Source organism: Nyctibius grandis, chromosome 32, assembly GCF_013368605.1.
Source record: "Nyctibius grandis isolate bNycGra1 chromosome 32, bNycGra1.pri, whole genome shotgun sequence".
Classification (NCBI taxonomy): Eukaryota; Metazoa; Chordata; class Aves; order Nyctibiiformes; family Nyctibiidae; genus Nyctibius; species Nyctibius grandis.
In genome coordinates, this window is record NC_090689.1 from 4,654,597 (window position 1) to 4,671,642 (window position 17,046).

Sequence of the window (17,046 nt, forward strand, 5' to 3'; positions counted from 1 at the left end):
ACCTGCGGGAAGCAGGTGTCCCTCCTTCCTCTGGTCCCGCAGGGGCTTGTTTGTATGGGTGCATTGGGTGTTTAAAATCACTCCCTGGGCAGTTTTTTCCCAGCAGGTTTCGGCATCGCTCCCTGTGCTCCTTGGCTGTGACAGAATCACAGAATCACAGAATCAATGAGGTTGGAAGAGCCCTCTGGGCTCATCAAGTCCAACCGTTGCCCTGACACCACCATGGCAACTAGACCAGGGCACTAAGGGCCATGTCCAGCCTTTTCTTAAACCCCTCCAGAGATGGTGACTCCACCACCTCCCTGGGCAGCCCCTTCCAATGGCTAATGACCCTTGCTGAGAAGAAATGCTTCCTAATGTTCAACCTGAACCTCCCCTGGCCAAGCTTGAGGCTGTGTCCTCTTGTCCTATCGCTAGTTGCCCGGGAGAAGAGGCCGACTCCCACTTCACTACAACCTCCCGGCAAAGCATCCCTTCCTCATGCAGAGGCGATGCAGGGCATCGGGAGCCTGGAGTTCCCACTCTGGCCACGATCACAGGACCATAGAATCGTTTTGGTTGGAAAGGACCTTTAAGATCATCGAGTCCAACTGTTAACCTAACACCGATGATGCACGTCTGGCTCGTTTGCCCCTGCGGTACCAATTTGGGTTTGTGTGGCATGCCAAAACCCCGCTGGTTTTAAACCCCTGCGACGTTACGGCACCCTTGGCTCTGCTCATATCTCCTGGGAGGAACCTGGCTCTGCGGCAATGTTTATCCTCTCGTGGGATTCCCCATCCTTGGTGTTAATGAGGGTGCTGCAGCCTGCGCTCGGTGCCAGGAGCGCTCGGGCTGGCTGACCCCACGCTCTCCCAGGGCCGGCTGCCCACGGGAGGGTTTTCCCAAGGGATGAAATCCGAGGGATCACCCACCGGTGGCCAAGCCGGGCGGGTGCTGACACCTAGTGTCCCTTTCCACGGCAGGCCGGGCGATTCTGCGCATAACAACGGGTCTGTAACGCTGGCCTCGCTGCTCTCGCCTGCGCCGACCAGACAAAGCTGTTATAAACTGGGTATAACTTAGGGATCAGCGATCGGTTGCCCTCTCCAGGAGGGATTAGTAACATGAGCTGTGAGATGCCAAGATTACCAAAATAAAAGCAGTCTTGAAACCGAACTGCATGACTGTAAACTCGCCGTATGGCTTTCACCCCATAAAAACGCCTGTGGATGGTATTCCAAGAACAGCCTTTTGCTTTTAGCGACGTTCAAGAGATGAAGGCCAGGTTGGATGGGGCTTGGAGCAACCTGGTCTGGTGGAACATGTTCCTGCCCGTGGCAGGGGGTTGGGACTAGATGGGCTTTAAGGTCCCTTCCAACCAAAACCAGTCTGTGATTCTATGCCGAGCACCACACCCGCAGCAAAAAGCTGGTTTCCACCCCAACCGAACCCTCACCCTGACCCACAGAGGGAAGCGTGGAGATAGAATTAATGTGTGTGATCCATCACTGGATGCTGTGTGCAGTCCTGTCACCCCCAGCTCAATAAAGAAGCCAAATAAATGGAAAATGCTGAAATAAGAGCTGTGGAAGCCATTCAAGGTGAGGCTTCTGCTTTAGGGGGAAAGGCTGAGGAAATGTAGCTTATTTCGCTTATGCAAAAGAAATGGCTGATCACAAAGCAAGAAAGTTTCTGGTGAAAATGTGTGAGGATCCTGCAGATCACTTCTCTGCTCTTGGAAGCTGTCATCCAAGACGGGGCAAGACCCAGCCCAAGCGAGTGCCTGCTTAGAGGATCCCTGCTTGCTGACTCCGGGGCCTTAAAAGCTTCTTCAGCACCTAAATCTATGTGGGAATACTGGATTTTTTATAAAAAGCATTTAAAAAATGTTTTGGGGTTTTTGGTTGTTTTTGAAAGAAGGTGTTTTCATTGAATTATGGGTATACATGATTTCACGTGGTGTGAGCCAGTGGAGAATGAATGGTCTGGTGTGGACTCTGAAAACACCCAGGAACGGTCGGAGGGGAGGAGGCCAGGTTGTCTTTCCACAGCCTTTTTCCTGACCCTCACCTCATTTTCAAGATGGGGATCTATGAAAACACAGCAGCCCTGAAAGACCAGAATGGAGTCAAAAGCACAAAGCATTTTAATGAGGCTGTTCAGCCTGGAGAAGAGCAGACTGAGAGGGGATCTTATCAATGGTCACAGATACCTTAGGGGGGGTGTCAAGGGGAAGGGACCAGATCCTTCTCAGTGGTGCCCAGCGACAGGACAAGGGGCAACGGGCACAAACTGAAACATGGGAAGTTCCATCTGAATATGAGGAGGAACTTCTTCACTGTGAGGGTGCCAGAGCCCTGGCACAGGCTGCCCAGGGAGGGGGGGAGTCTCCTTCTCTGGAGATATTCAAACCCACCTGGACATGACCCTGTGCAACGTGCTCTGGGTGACCCTGCTTTGGCAGGGGGTTGGACTGGGTGATCTCCAGAGGTGCCTTCCAACCCTAAACCATTCTGTGATTCTGTGAAAGCCTAGCGCTCAGCTGTGCCATTTTTTCCTAGGTCTCCTAAATCTGAAATCCCTTTTGCCCATTTCCAGCGACTGTCCATGAGCAAAGGCAACGCTCCACGGCATTTCTGTGGAGAAGCCTAGCTGGCAGAGGCCTTTGTGCAAGCAACGAGATGAAGGCTCCTGGGCCGTGTAACCAACGTGCAGTTCTGTTGGAAGCCATCCAGGCGCTGAGGTCACCTGGTACTCGTAAAGAAGAGAAGCTGTTTGAAGGCAAAAATGTTGGAAGATGGATTGAAAGAGGCAGAAGGACTTCATTCCTGGGTCTACGTGAAGGGGCCGGTTCTCCTCTATAGGGAATGTTACTCAGTCATTTACAATCGTGAAGGGGAGGTGGGAAAAGCCACCCTTTACGGCAGCAGCGTGTGTAAGCGAGTCTGGACATGGAGCAGTTGTTACCAAAGCCCTGTCTCCCATCTTCCAGCACCCACGTAAAAATCCCTATATCGGATGTGTTCCATGAGGTCCTAAAGTATCAAATTCTCATCAGTGCCATTAATTGCCAGCTATTTGCTTTTGCAGAGTTGTTTTACATCCAGAAATGAACACCAGCTCTTCCCTGCCTCTTGGGGACACAGCGGTGGTAAGTGCTGATACAATCACGCTCCGAGCACGAGCAGCGATGCATCACACCAGCCAAGCAAAACTTTTCCGTACGGGTGCTGTGAATTCACAGCTATTGCTAGCAGCTTTTCACGGAGAGACTTGCTGTATCCTCTTGCAATATAATCTTACCCAGAATGGTTTTGAGAGACGGTGAACTCGATCCTACCCAAAACAGTCCATGCAGCCAAAAAAAATCAACTGAAGATCTTTAGCGTTTGAGCTGGCCCGTGAGCTGCATTTTTCACCTTTTTCCAATGATACGTTTCTTGACATCCATGAAAACTTCATTTGACTTCTAATACCCCTGATTATTCTTCCAAGTGTAGCTGACTGCATTTTAAGTATAACTTCAGGGCTCAGCAAGCAATCAGCTTCACGGGCATAACGGAACAGACACACCAGCCATGACTTTAGCCCTAAAAGCCTCTGTGCGCAGGCTGGCAGATGTATCCTAAGAATGTGTTTATTTGCATTTGGTTTATGTGGTTTTGGTGACCTTTTGTTAAAATCAGCCAGCGACTTCCAGGAGGCAAGTTAAATACTCACTAAAAAGAAATGCAGTAAAATGATCTAGCACGGGTCCTTCTGCTGAATATCCCGTTTCTGCCGGGTATCATAGCCCTGTGTCCAAGGCAAGGATGACTGAGGTTAAGGTTCAAGTAACATTATTGGTGGATAGGATGGCTGCAGGGATATTTCCCCCTTGTTCCTAATGAAAATGGCAGCCCAGAAATGGGTTATGGGGAAACTGGGGCCCAGTGACCATGTGGGGCTTCCTATGGGTCCCATCACCATTACAGACTGTTTTATAGCTGGGGAGTGCCTGCATTGTCCTCCCTCTTCTGACCTATCTTTGACAAGCTCATGGAAAAAAAAAGAAATGCTCATCTGCCTGGTGCCTACACCACATTGTTCAGTCTCGCTGCGCTTGTCCTACCTCCAGAGAGCAGCAGCAATTTCTTGCTGTTCCCTCATTGCTCCAAAAAGCCCATGAGCGAAGCGGGGATCTCTTGAAGCGATAAATCTGTGCCTACGCTCAGGTGGCTTTGGCAGCATCTCAGCGTGTGAGCTGCCTGCTCACTTCACCAGAGAAGGCTATCAAAAGTTCGCTTGTCCCTGGGCCAGCCTTTCCAGGGGCAAGTGGTTGAAACCAGGTGAGAGTGGGTTTCAACAAATACCCTAAGTCCTGTTTAACATCTTTGTCAGCGACAGGGACAGTGGGATTGAGTGTGCCCTCAGCAAGTTTGCCAACTACACCAAGCTGTGTAGTGCAGTCAACACGCAGGAGGGAAGGGATGCCATCCAGAGGGACCTTGACAGGCTGGAGAGCTGGGCCTGTGCGAACTGCATGAAGTTCAACAAGGCCAAGTGCAAGGTCCTGCATGTGGGTCAGGGCAATTTCAAGCACAAATCCAGGCTGGGCGGAGAATGGATTGAGAGCAGCCCTGAGGAGAAGGACATGGGGGTGATGGGTGATGAGAAGCTCACCATGAGCCGGCAACGTGTGCTGGCAGCCCAGAAAGCCAACGGTGTCCTGGGCTGCATCCCCAGCAGCGTGGCCAGCGGAGCGAGGGAGGGGATTCTGCCCCTCTGCTCCGCTCTCGGGAGACCCCCCCTGCAGTGCTGCGTCCAGCTCTGGGGCCCCCAACACAAGAAGGACACGGAGCTGTTGGAGCGAGTCCAGAGGAGGCCACGGAGATGCTCAGAGGGCTGGAGCCCCTCTGCTCTGGAGACAGGCTGAGAGAGTTGGGGCTGCTCAGCCTGGAGAAGAGAAGGCTCCGGGGAGACTTTCTAGCACCTTCCAGTGCCTGAAGGGGCTACAGGAAAGCGGGAGAGGGACTTTTTACAAGGGCATGGAGTGACAGGACGAGGGGGAACGGTTTTAAACTGAAAGAGGGGAGACTGAGATGAGATCTGAGGAAGAAATTCTTTGCTGGGAGGGTGGTGAGACCCTGGCCCAGGTTGCCCAGAGAAGCTGTGGCTGCCCCCTCCCTGGCAGTGTTCAAGGCCAGGTTGGATGGGGCTTGGAGCAACCTGGTCTGGTGGAAGGTGTCCCTGCCCGTGGCAGGGGGGTTGGAACGAGATGGGCTTTAAGGTCCCTTCCAACCCAAACCAGTCTGTGACTCTATGGAAAGGTCAGGAATGTTTGTATAGGAGATGGAAAGCCTCATGCTGGAATTTAATGTTGTTTTCGTTGTTTGACTTGATTATTACTGCATTCTTTCAAAATCTATCAGCTGTCAGGCAGCGCATTTCATTCTATAACAAAACAGCAGACGTGTTTACAGTTTAAATTTTACTTTAGGATCATTACAGGCAGCAATGACTTGACTGGGATTGAAATAGCTGCCTTTTGTAGATCAAAGGCCCTCCTTTGTTACAGTGAAATGCAACGCTGCTGCTATTTCTTAGCTCTGAAAGGAGCGGAAGCGCAAGATAAAAGCGAAAAGCAGATTAAAACATTAAATACAACATCAGTACACAAAGTTTTAAAAAAAATACCAAAAAAGGGAATTTATTCTTAAACTAAAATGCTGGTGATCCAGAAGTATTTCCAGTCGGGTAACTTTCTCATCAGTGTTGGTTACTTCAGGGTATCTTTTTCTGGGGTGTTTTGGGGAAGTATTCCCAGCCATATGGAAGAGACTCCACACACGCTGCTGCTGGGCCTGCCTCAGGCCAGGTGGGCGGCTGATGACCTGGACAGGTTGTGGTAGATGATCAGGACAGACTGTGGGGCTGGAAGCACATGGGCCCTGCACTTCAAGAAAGATGTTGAGGTGTTGGAGCAAGTCCAGAGGAGGGTGACCAAGCTGGTGAAGGGTCTGGAGGGTCTGACCTACGAGGAACGGCTGATGGAGCTGGGGATGTTTAGCCTGGAGAAGAGGAGGCTCAGAGGTGACCTTAGTGCAGTCTACAACTACCTGAAGGGAGGTTGTAGCGCAGTGGGAGTCGGCCTCTTCTTCCAGGCAACTAGCGATAGGACAAGAGGACACAGCCTCAGTCTTCGCCAGGGGAGGTTCAGGTTGGACATTAGGAAGCATTTCTTATCAGAAAGGGTCATTAGCCATTGGAAGGGGCTGCCCAGGGAGGTGGTGGAGTCACCATCTCTGGAGGGGTTTAAGAAAAGCCTGGACATGGCACTTAGTGCCCTGGTCTAGTTGCCATGGTGGTGTCAGGGCAATGGTTGGACTCGATGATCCCAGAGGGCTCTTCCAGCCTCATTGATTCTGTGATTTTGTGGGATGGAGGAGATGACAGCAGTGAAGGAGGGCCATGTAGGGGCCTCAAGGCAAGTGTGAGGCAATCACAGAATCCCAGATTGGTTGGGGTGGGAAGGCACCTCTGGAGATCATCCAGTCCAACCCCTGCCCAAGCAGGGTCACCCAGAGCACGTTGCACAGGGTCGTGTCCAGGCGGGTTTGAATATCTCCAGAGAAGGAGACTCCCCCCCTCCCTGGGCAGCCTGTGCCCAGGCTCTGGCACTCTCAAAGAAGTTCCTCCTCATATTCAGATGGAACTTCCCACGTTTCAGTTTGTGCCCGTTGCCCCTTGTCCTGTCGCTGGGCACCACTGAGAAGAGTCTGTCCCCATCCCCTTGACACCCCCCCTGAGGTATCTGTGAGCATTGATCAGGTCCCCCCTCAGTCTGCTCCTCTCCAGGCTGAGCTGGAGAACGCTCCGGTGCTCACCCCCCCGCCCCGGCCCGCCCTCAGGACGGGCCCAGAGACCCGCCAGGCGCTGAGAGCTGGAGGCACCGGCAGGAACCAGGGGCCGGGCAGGGCCCCCTCCGCCACCCCGATACCCGGGGGGAGGCGGGCGGGGACACCCGGGGGGAGGCGGCAGGCAGCACCCGCTCCCCGCCGGCCCGGAGATGAGGGCGCTCGCGGTGGGTCCCGCCCGCTCCTCCCGCCGCGCGTGCGCGGGGCGGGGCGCGGCCGAGCGGCGCCGCCGCGGAGGAAGCGGCGGCAGCGGCGGCGTCGGGCGCGCGCAGCCATGAGCGGCGGGGCGGGGAGCGGCGGCCGCGGCGGCGTGTGAGGGGGTTCGGCGGGGCGGGGGGATTCCTCCCGTCCATCCCCCCGTCCCCGGCCCTCCCCGCGGAGCGATGGTGCCGGGGCGCCGGGAGCCCGGCGGAGGGGGGCGGCGGCGGCGGGGCCGGCCCCTTTCGGCGCCGGGGGAGGCGGGCGCGGGGCGGCGGCCGTCGTGGTGGTGCCGGGTGCGGGGCCCGCGCCGCCATCTCCTCCGCCTCCTGCCGCTGCTGCTGCTCCTGCCCGCCGGGGCCGAGGGCCAGGGCGGCCCCAGCTCCGGCCCGCACGGCGCGGGGCCCCTGGACTGGCCTCCCGCCGGCCCCGGGCCCAGCCTCAGCCTCTACCTGAGCGAGGAGGAGGTGCGGCCGCTGATCGGTGAGTGCGGGCCGGGGCCGCGCCGGCCCGGAGGGGGAACGGGCGGTGGGGTGGGGGCCTGGGGGAGACGGGGGCCTGTGGGGCTGGGGAGAGGGGAGACGGGGGCCTGTGGGGCTGGGGAGGGGGTGAGGGGCCGGGGGCTGGGGGGGAGATGGGGGCCTGTGGGGCTGAGGTGGGTTTGGGTGCTTAAAAGGGGATGAGGGGAGTCTTGTGGCAGTTTGGGGGTTTGGAAGAGGATAGGGGAGTCTGAGGGGCTGGGGGTGGAGGTCAGTGGGACTGGAGGGGGGTGGTGGATGTGGGGGTCCAAGGAGGTATTGGGGATGTGTGTAGGATTGGTGGGAGGGCAGCAGATCTGGGGGTGCAGGGGAGGATGGAGAGGTCTGGGAGCAGGGATGAAGGCTGTGGGGTTCAGGAGAGGATGGGGGGGCTGTGGTCTGGGATGGGGTTGGGTGGATTTGGGGATCCATGTGGGGTTCTGTAGGACTGGGGGGGAGCAGGGGGTCATGGGGGGAAAGGAGGAGTCTGAGGGCTCAGGAAAGAGTCTCTGTGCTGCCTCGTGTGTGTGTGTGGTTGGGGTTTTAAGAGAAGAAAAGGGTTCTGGGTTTTACCCTGATGGGGAGGGGTTCCTTAGGTTCAAGTGACTGGGGACGACGCTCCGTTGGGAGCAGGGTAAGCCCTGGGAGAGATGAGTTCAGGCCCATGATTTAATTAGCCAGGCGAGTGACATTCAGAGGGCAGAGAGGAGACCTGGCAATAATTGGGTGCGTGTGTGAAAGGAATCTTAATTTCTAGGCAGGCTGACAATTGCTGCGCCAGTACTTGGAGCCGGTTCCTGAAGCCCTCCATCTGGCCTGCCGCGGAAGGCTTTCGCAGTACTTTTGTGCTTGGAGAGTCTTGTGATTTAAACAGAGATTTGTTTTCTGTGGGCTTTGGCTTGCTTAGGCTCTTGTTTAGAGTTGGTGGCTGGAGTCTCAAAACAAATACGTTGGTATCCCCAGCGGTTTGTTTTTCAGGAAGTGCCCTGTGTCTGTGTAAGCTGAAAAAGGAGCAGTGCAAGACTTCATGTGCATCAAATGGACAAAAGAGAAATATTTCCAGTTAATTTGAATTCTGTAAGCATGCAGCTGACTGAAGTCAGGGGACCCAGGGAGTGAATAATGCTGTAAACATTTTTTCCCTTACGGCTTGCTGTGGTGATCAGCGTTCTGCTGCCGTCGTTTTTACCTTGCGTGTGCTTGCTGCCAGCTGCTCTGTTGCAGATAGAGGATAAAAACATCAGGCTTGCTGTTTAGATGGGTTTCTAAACAAGCAGTTAATCTTGGCAATACTGAATGGTAAGGTTTGCACTGTTCCCAGCCTAGTGCCTGAAATGTACTGGTTGGATTTGCTCAGACTTCCGTGGTCCACTGGCGTAATTATTCAGCATTAAGTAGCAACTGAGGAGGGAAGATCTGCTGCTGTGGTTATTTTTTAAGTTAAATTGCATCCCGTAACCTCCCTTACCAGTGTCTGTTGCTAGCGTGGCTGAAGTCACTTGTTGCTCAAGCTGTCTGTAGCTGGTTTATATCACTTAAAGTATCTGACATTTAATGATCTGTTCTGCTTCTGCGACCCCAACGGCTTGGATAAACTGGAGTCTAACGCAGAGAGAAACTGGTGCTTTTTTTCAGTTATGGGATTCAGATCACTAGAAATCTGTTGTAAACTAAACTTTCAGGATCTACCTTATGTTGTTGGCATGAGTAGATTAAATTTTAGGGATATCCTTTGCACTTACTAGCTGTTGTAGGTAAGGTGTAGTTTAACGAGGCACCTAGACACAGGCAATCAAACCTCCAGTAACTTTACGTGCTCCCCTGGCAGAAGAAAGTCCAAAGAGACACGTGTTTGTTCCAATTCTTTGCACTCCTGAAAACAAAACAAGCTCTTTTAAAATGTTCAGTTTTGTAGTGTCTGAGTTGTGTTTACATACAATCACTTTTATGGTTTAAGGGCTCCTATCGGTGTGCGTGAACTTCCAAAGAGCAGGGAGGTGTTCCAGCTTCTGTAACAACTTTGAGGAAAGCCGTGGGATAGTCATTCACAGAGGACAGGAAAATGACTGCGCTCGTGAAGCGAACTGTAGGGGTCAGAGAAGCTGCTGGTGTAAACATAGAAACTAGTTTCTCTCATCTTTTGTTTCTAACCAAACTCTGTCTCTGCTACTGTCTTGCTGTGGTTGTACAGAAAACTCTTAGGCTTTCTGAAGTGCTCATAAACCCCGATGTTACACGGAGTTACTACAGCCTGTGGTGTGTTTTCATGCTGCGTAAGATCGTCCCCGTGCATCTTTAGGTCCCAAATTTGATTTGGAACAACGTAAGCGTGCGATTGCGCATTGTTGGACCGGCCGTAGGTGGTGGTGTGGCGAGTCCTCCGTGCAAACCCGGAGCACCCGCAGGGTCTGGTGTGAGCTCTGCAGGGCCGTACCCCTGCGTGGTCTCGCCACCGGTGAGGCTGTACCAGGTCAGTGGCTCGTTGCAATGCTTCTGCTCAGAACCAGAGTTCGGTGTCTTATGGAACCATGTTTTTCATTAGGTGGTGGCTCTTGTAAAAGCAATAGTGACTTGCTTAAGGTTATTTGTGGCTGCTGTTCTTTCTGTGGCGTGGAGGCAGGACAGAGACTATGGTTTGTAGTGAAAACTGCCCGCTACTTTGCTCTGTGCTTGTGCCAGATTTCCACCACTGGGGCTGTGTGATTCTGACCATGTGTCTGCCTTAGGAGGAATTGTTTTGAAATCTTCAGAACTTTACAGAGAAGAAAACTAGAGACAACTGGCTCGTCTTGTTGTGTGTGATGGATTTTTATTTTGAAAAGCTGCAGCGTTCTCATGGTCTGAAAGCAGCCCTTGCTATATGGCAGGCAGATGGTGTCTCCGTCAGAAATATCTCTTGCCATTCCCGTGGAAAATGTTCACAGCCATCCAAACTATAAGCTTTTGAGGAAAAAAAAAAATGTGGTTTTCACATACTTGGGTGTGTCAGATTCTGCTCACACCAGGCAGGATTCAGCAATAGGTGGGACAAAGGTAGCAAAAGAGAGAGGAGTTAGTCAAGGGGACTTGGTTGAGACGACTTCAGCGATGGCAGCAGGAGCTGGAGGTGTTTGAGTGAGAGCAGGAGTGAGGTGCAGGGGTGGTGGAGAGTCGGGGAGGAGGAAGAGAAGCACTGCTGGCTGGGGAGGGACGCCCAGAGCACCACAGCCCTTTTTAGGGGTGTCTGTGAACTCTCTCATCACCATGATCCATAGCTTTTTGGAGCTGGTTCACATGGACAATTTCTTTGGGCCTGCGCATAAACCTAACGCAACTTTCCTCAGTCTTGTGGAGTGTCGAACTCTGTAGGCACGGGAACACCACCTGGGTGTACCGCTTCCTTCCAGCGACCGCCCTGTGGTGCTGAACACGCAGGGCAGCTGGTGTTAAATCAGTGATGAGTTATTCAGTAGAAGGTCTGTACTCGGTTTAGTGGCTTTCATTCAGGTTTTCCTGTGGAATCAGAATGTGGTGTTTGCCTAATGCTGAAATGCTCCATGAATCTACTTTTCACAGGATCCTGGGATATAAAGGCACGTGTCTCCCTGCTTGGCAGGTAATGAAATAAGGTTTAGAGAATAAGGTAAAAAATATCCATTAATATTAGGTAGCTAGCTTTAATAATTAAGGATTTGATCTGGTCTATTTACTTAGTAAATTAATATTTAATTTACATAGTATTATTTAGCACTTAATGCATTCATGGTATATCTTTTAGTCCTTCAGCTGTGAGTTCCTGGCAGTTCTGCAGCTCAGCCTCCCGGGAGACCTCAGGTTATACCCTCTGAGTGTGAGGACCAGAATCAAGAGCTGCCTGCAAAAACTTGGCTTAAGCAGTTCTTCATGCATTGCAGGCTGTTCTTTTGCAGCATTCACGAGATAGCACCTAATTGTTCACGGCAGCAACAAGATGTTGAAGCAGCGAGGTCAGTCCTTTCTGTTCTTGCAGGGTTGGTTTGGTTTTTGTAGACTAGGTACCTTTCAGCTGTGAAATTGCTCTTGTGGATAACCCTCCTCATCCCATGGCTCTGGTTCCTTTTAGAGACAGCTCTAGCCTGAACACTAAATGAGACTTAAGTCCCATGGGGAAAAATACCATGTTAGTGTGTAACTAGGGGTATCGTAGTGCATCCATACTGGGGGGGCTGAATTAGGATTGCAGGAGAATCCGAGTCAGAAGTCCTACAATGTTTGCATTGAGTTTGCAGACTTAGTATTCTCTGGCCTAGTTCTGAGTAATCGCATTGAATGCTGTCTTCTGTTGGTTTTGTATTTGCACTTGCTTAATTACAGAGTTAAAATTAATTTAACACTTATGTGACTTTTTCTTACATGTTCTAGAATTTCGTTTGAAGCTAATATGCAGCTTACTAAGATGAGTTGTCTGGTTGTAAGATGCAAAAGCTATTATAGCAGAGAGTGGGTTGTTTGCTTTTTGAGTTGTACTGCTGACTCACAGAGTGGTTGAGTTTGGCAGGGACCTCTGGAGATGAACTGCTCAAGCAGGGCCACCTAGAGCTGGGTGTCTAGAAGCTCTGGAACATCTCTAAGGATGGAGACTCCACCACCTCTGTGGGCAACCTGTGCCAGTGCTCAGTCACCCTCGCAGTAGGAGAGTTTTTCCTGATGTTCAGACGGACCTTCCTGTGTTTCAGTTTGGGCCCGTTGCTTCTGGTCCTGTCACTGAGCACCACTGAGAAGAGCCTGGCTCTGTCCTCTTTGCACACACCTTCAGGTATTTATGTACGTTGATGAGATCCCCTGAGCCTTGTCTTCTCCAGGCTGAACAGCCCCAGCTTTCTCAGCCTCTTCTCCTAGAAGAGGTGCTCCAATCCCTTTAATAATCATTGTGGCCCTTTGCTGGACTCTCTCCAGTAGCTCCATGTCTCTCATACTGGGGAGCCCAGCACTGAATCCAGTATTCCAGATGTGACCTCACCAGGGCTGTGGTAAATTAGAGACCAAATGGAGCTTGTGAATTTGAGACAGAGGCTAAACATCTTCTACTTAATTCAGCAGCTGATCAAGTGGTGTCTTAGTTTTATAGTGTGGAACAGCTTTCTTAATGTCACTGTTTTGGGGAGTTGGCAACAGGAGTTCACGTCAGAAGTGCTTTATGGTGCTTGCACTGTGTTTGTAGTGACTGGAAATCCTCTTGTTCCTTTGTCTATCGCCGGGTTAGTTGTCCTTGTTATGAAAGGGAGCTGAAAATCGCTGCGATGGGATGAGCAGGATGTTCAAATCATTGAAAGGTTGAAGGATTTCTTTTGTGTGATTCTTGAAATGCTTCAGGGCTTTGTTAAAAGCCCACCCTGACAGCATCACAACTCTGAGCACCACCAGTGAGCTCGTGCTGTGCTCTCGGGGAGTTTTGTTAGTAGCACCTAGAATAAATTTCCATATGAGATGGGTAAATTACAGATGCTTCTGTGTGGTACCTCTTTAGGACAGAGAAAATACAGCAAAGAGCCTTTGGGTAGTTGCTGGAGGATGAATGAGATGTCACTGAAGAGTAGGTGTTTGAGTACTAAGGTCTTGAAGCGATGTCTGTGTGGTATGTGACCTACAGTTCAGAATCTGGTTCTGTTGTATACATGTTCTTAAGTCTTCATTTTCTAGCTTTGAAGAGCTTGACTCCGAAGGTTGCTAGCTTTTTGCATGTTGTGTGCAAAAATAAGCATTGTGTTTCTGTGGTCTGCGCGCCTGTCTGTGTAGAAATGCAGAAACCTGCATGTTAATGCTTCGTTTTACCATTCAAAAAGGGACTTAAAATTAAAAATTGCTTTAGGTGCACACCGCTGGGTGGAAAGGAAGCTTCTCGTCTTGACAGGTGCCGTGCAGTGTAACAAAACTGAACTGCTGATGGTGGCCTGAAAATATCCTGATATATTCCACTTAATTGGAAGTGCTGGTTTTAGGAGAATTAAGCGGGGGGCCTACAGGAAAGCTGGAGAGGGGCTTTTTACAAGGGCATGGAGTGACAGGACGAGGGGGAACGGTTTTAAACTGACAGAGGGGAGATTGAGATGAGATCTGAGGAAGAAATTCTTTGCTGTGAGGGTGGTGAGACCCTGGCCCAGGTTGCCCAGAGAAGCTGTGGCTGCCCCCTCCCTGGCAGTGCTCAAGGCCAGGTTGGATGCGGCTTGGAGCAACCTGGTCTGGTGGAAGGTGTCCCTGCCTGTGGCAGGGGGTCAGAACTAGATGGGCTTTAAGGTCCCTTCCAACCCAAACCAGTCTGTGATTCTGTGATTTTATTACCTTGCCCTGCAAAGCCCTTTAGTCTAATGATAGTCCGTGATTAGTGCTTATCAGATGGGCTTTTCAGTGCTGTGGGTGAATGTCACTCAGGTACGCTGTGGAGAAATAGGGGGATCAAGGCTGGCAGGGCGTTGGGAGGGTGCAGGCAGCAACATCTGGCCGCTTGCAAGCTGCAGCAGGTTGTGACAAGCTCCTTGCATCGTGGAGCTGAGCAATCTGGTTTCATTTTGGAGCCTTTCAGTGCACTTGGATGCTTGTCCATCTGATTTACCGAGTACCACGGTTCACGTCAATATTGTTCTGAGGTTTATGAGAACAAGATGCATTTGGGATTCCTCTGCCCTTTTCCATTCTATTACCTCACTTTTAATTTACAAAGTTCAAATGGTGTGTGGAGAGCTGTTTCTTTGGAGGTGCGTGTAGGCATATAAACCCTCTGCAGTATTTGCAATGCTTGCAAACTGGCAGAAGAATCCACTTGTAGGAGTTTGAAATAGCCTGTGGAAGGCCAGCGGGGGTGATGCCAGCGGGGGCAGCTTCTAGCCTGGGTTAGGATTGCTTTGAAATAATTTATTCTGTGTGACTACCATTAAGGGAAATCACAGAATCAATGAGGTTGGAAGAGCCCTCTGGGATCATCGAGTCCAACCATTGCCCTGACACCACCATGTCAACTAGACCATGACACTAAGTGCCATGTCTAGTCTTTTCTTAAACCCCTCCAGAGATGGTGACTCCACCACCTCCCTGGGCAGCCCCTTCCAATGGCTAATGACCCTTGCTGAGAAGAAATGCTTCCTAATGTCCAACCTGAACCTCCCCTGGTGAAGCTTGAGGCTGTGTCCTCTTGTCCTATCGCTGGTTGCCTGGGAGAAGAGGCCGACTCCCACTTCACTACAACCTCCCCCCTTCAGGTAGTTGTAGACTGCACTAAGGTCACCTCTGAGCCTCCTCTTCTCCAGGCTAAACACCCCCAGCTCCCTCAGCTGTTCCTCAGAGGTCAGACCCTCCAGACCCTTCCCCAGCTTGGTCACCCTCCTCTGCACTCGCTCCAACACCTCAACACCTTCCTTGAAGTGCGGGGCCCAGAACTGGACACAGGATTCAAGGTGCGGCCTCACCAGTGCCGAGTACAGAGGGACGATCACTTCCCCAGACCGGCTGGCTACACTATTACTTAATACTGAAGTCCTTGTGTGTATTGATTTATGTATTGAGATGGGTGGTTGATTTCTGCAGCCTGCTTTATCACACCAGCTTATGTGTTGGGATTTAAAAACGCTGGTGGCTTTGCCCGAACCCTTCCTGGTGAAAGCAATTTGCTTCTGCAAATTGGCCGTGCAGGAGGGACTGCACCGGCGGCTTGGCTTCCTCACGTGGCTCCGTCTGCGCTCAGCCCTGGGAGGAAGCAGCCATTTCAGCTCCCGAGAGGCCAAGGTCTGTCTAGTGATAAATGTTTGTGGCTCTTGTAACATTCATGTGTCAGGGGCTTGGAAGAAATCTGACCTCCGAGACTGAAGGCTAGCCTGATGGTGGGGCGAACTCCCAAAGCTGCGTTCCTCGCTGCTCTGCTTTTACACCTGCCTTCTGTTTGGCAGCGTCTTATTTATCACTGCTGATTGTTTGCCCTCTTTGAATACATGCTCTCTTTCTCCCTCCAGCGCTTAGAACAGGAGCAAGAGAGAGGAAATGGAGGCAGAGAGCTCCCTGCATGCATGAGAAAAGCCAGCAAGGAGGGCTCACGGTGCTGGGAGGAAGGCAGGGACTGAAACACCCGGACAGAGGGAAATACAAGAGATAAGAATCACGCTCACAGGCATGAAAAAGCCCTGGGTGGTGTTTTCCTGAGAGGGGGAGCTGTACTGTGGAGTGGAGGCAGCTATACTGTGCGCTCTGGTATGTGGGTACTTTAGAAGATGAAGTGTTTGGGGAAGGCTTGTGCTTTTCTCCTCCCCTTCTGCTGTTCAGAGTTGTGTTTGGGTACTGGGAAAGCTGAATTAATGAGGCAAATTCCAAATGTATCTTGGTTCATAGTTCTGAGCTCTAGCAAAACAGGGTTGCTTGATGACTAATTCCTACCTGAAACTATCCAGACTGAAATATCACCGAGGCTCCTACTTTTCTTGCAGTGGAAGGGCCTTTAGTTAGAGGCAGTTCCTCTAGTAACTCAGCGTGCAGTATGAAAATTGTACTGCAGGTCTCAACTGTGAAAGCGAGGAGTGTGTAAAGGGTGAAGTGCAGTTAATGAGCTGTGCCTGATGAATTGATTTTTTTTTTTTCCCTTTTTTTTCCCGGAGTGGCAGCAGCACCAGCAGATCCCGTGTAAGAATGAATGCTAATGCTCTCTGAAAATGCCTTCTGGTGGGACAAAGGGCGCGATGGCAGAGGCTTCAAACGCATTATTTCTCTTCCATCTCTGCCTTTGTCCTTCTTTCAAGCAGATAACTCGTGTATTTGCACCGACCGCTTTGGAGATGTGGGAGCAGAAGCAACAGCATGAAACTAATGCGATGCTTTAGAATTTCGCTGCCACTTATACTGGGTGTTGAATAGCCGTAATTAAATTAATCAGTATATTGATTTCATCGTGCTGCTTGGGAAAGACAAGAGCAGTAATGGAAGCGTTGGAGCTGCTGCTTGGTGGGCTCGAAAAGCTGTGGCTGCTCAGAATACATAATGCCAGTGGTGCCAATGGTGACGCTGAGGAGAACTAGTCGTGGCTGCTGACAGGGACAGTTCTGAAGGTCGCTTACACTGTTGTGTTTTATTGTCTTTCATGCTGAGATAACCGAAGAATAAAGTTTTTTTTATATTATAAAAATATAAAGCAAACCTGAATAAGCAAATCAGAGTTCACTTTATTAATAGCAAAGTGACTCCTGGTTTTGCTGGGAGGTTTATTAGTTTTTCTCCTTTTTTTTTTTGAGTTTCAAATGGGCAAATTGCATTTAGAAGGTGTTCTCAGGAGCAGAGTTTACTCATATGCTGCTCGGAGGTAAGAGATGTGGCGTTTGGGGTTTATTTTAAATTTTTCTCTATTAAGGAGAGTGTCATCATCTAACCATTTTCTCAGCTGTCTTTATATCCTGCCTGTCAGACAAATGAAGATTTTTCTGTAGGTGAAGGAGAGAAGAATAAGCAGGCAGGCTGTTGAA

At 51.0% G+C, this 17,046-nt stretch overlaps 1 protein-coding gene across 1 annotated transcript in view; it reads left to right on the forward strand.

The window, feature by feature from the left end:
* The first annotated feature begins 7,141 nt into the window (after positions 1-7,141).
* RYK (receptor like tyrosine kinase) overlaps positions 7,142-17,046 on the forward strand; it is a 67,346-nt gene continuing 57,441 nt past the window's right edge. Inside the window, exon 1 of the mRNA XM_068421065.1 lies at positions 7,142-7,559. Coding sequence (XP_068277166.1) covers positions 7,262-7,559 — 298 coding nt within the window. The 5' untranslated portion in view covers positions 7,142-7,261. The remainder of the gene's footprint in view (positions 7,560-17,046) is intronic.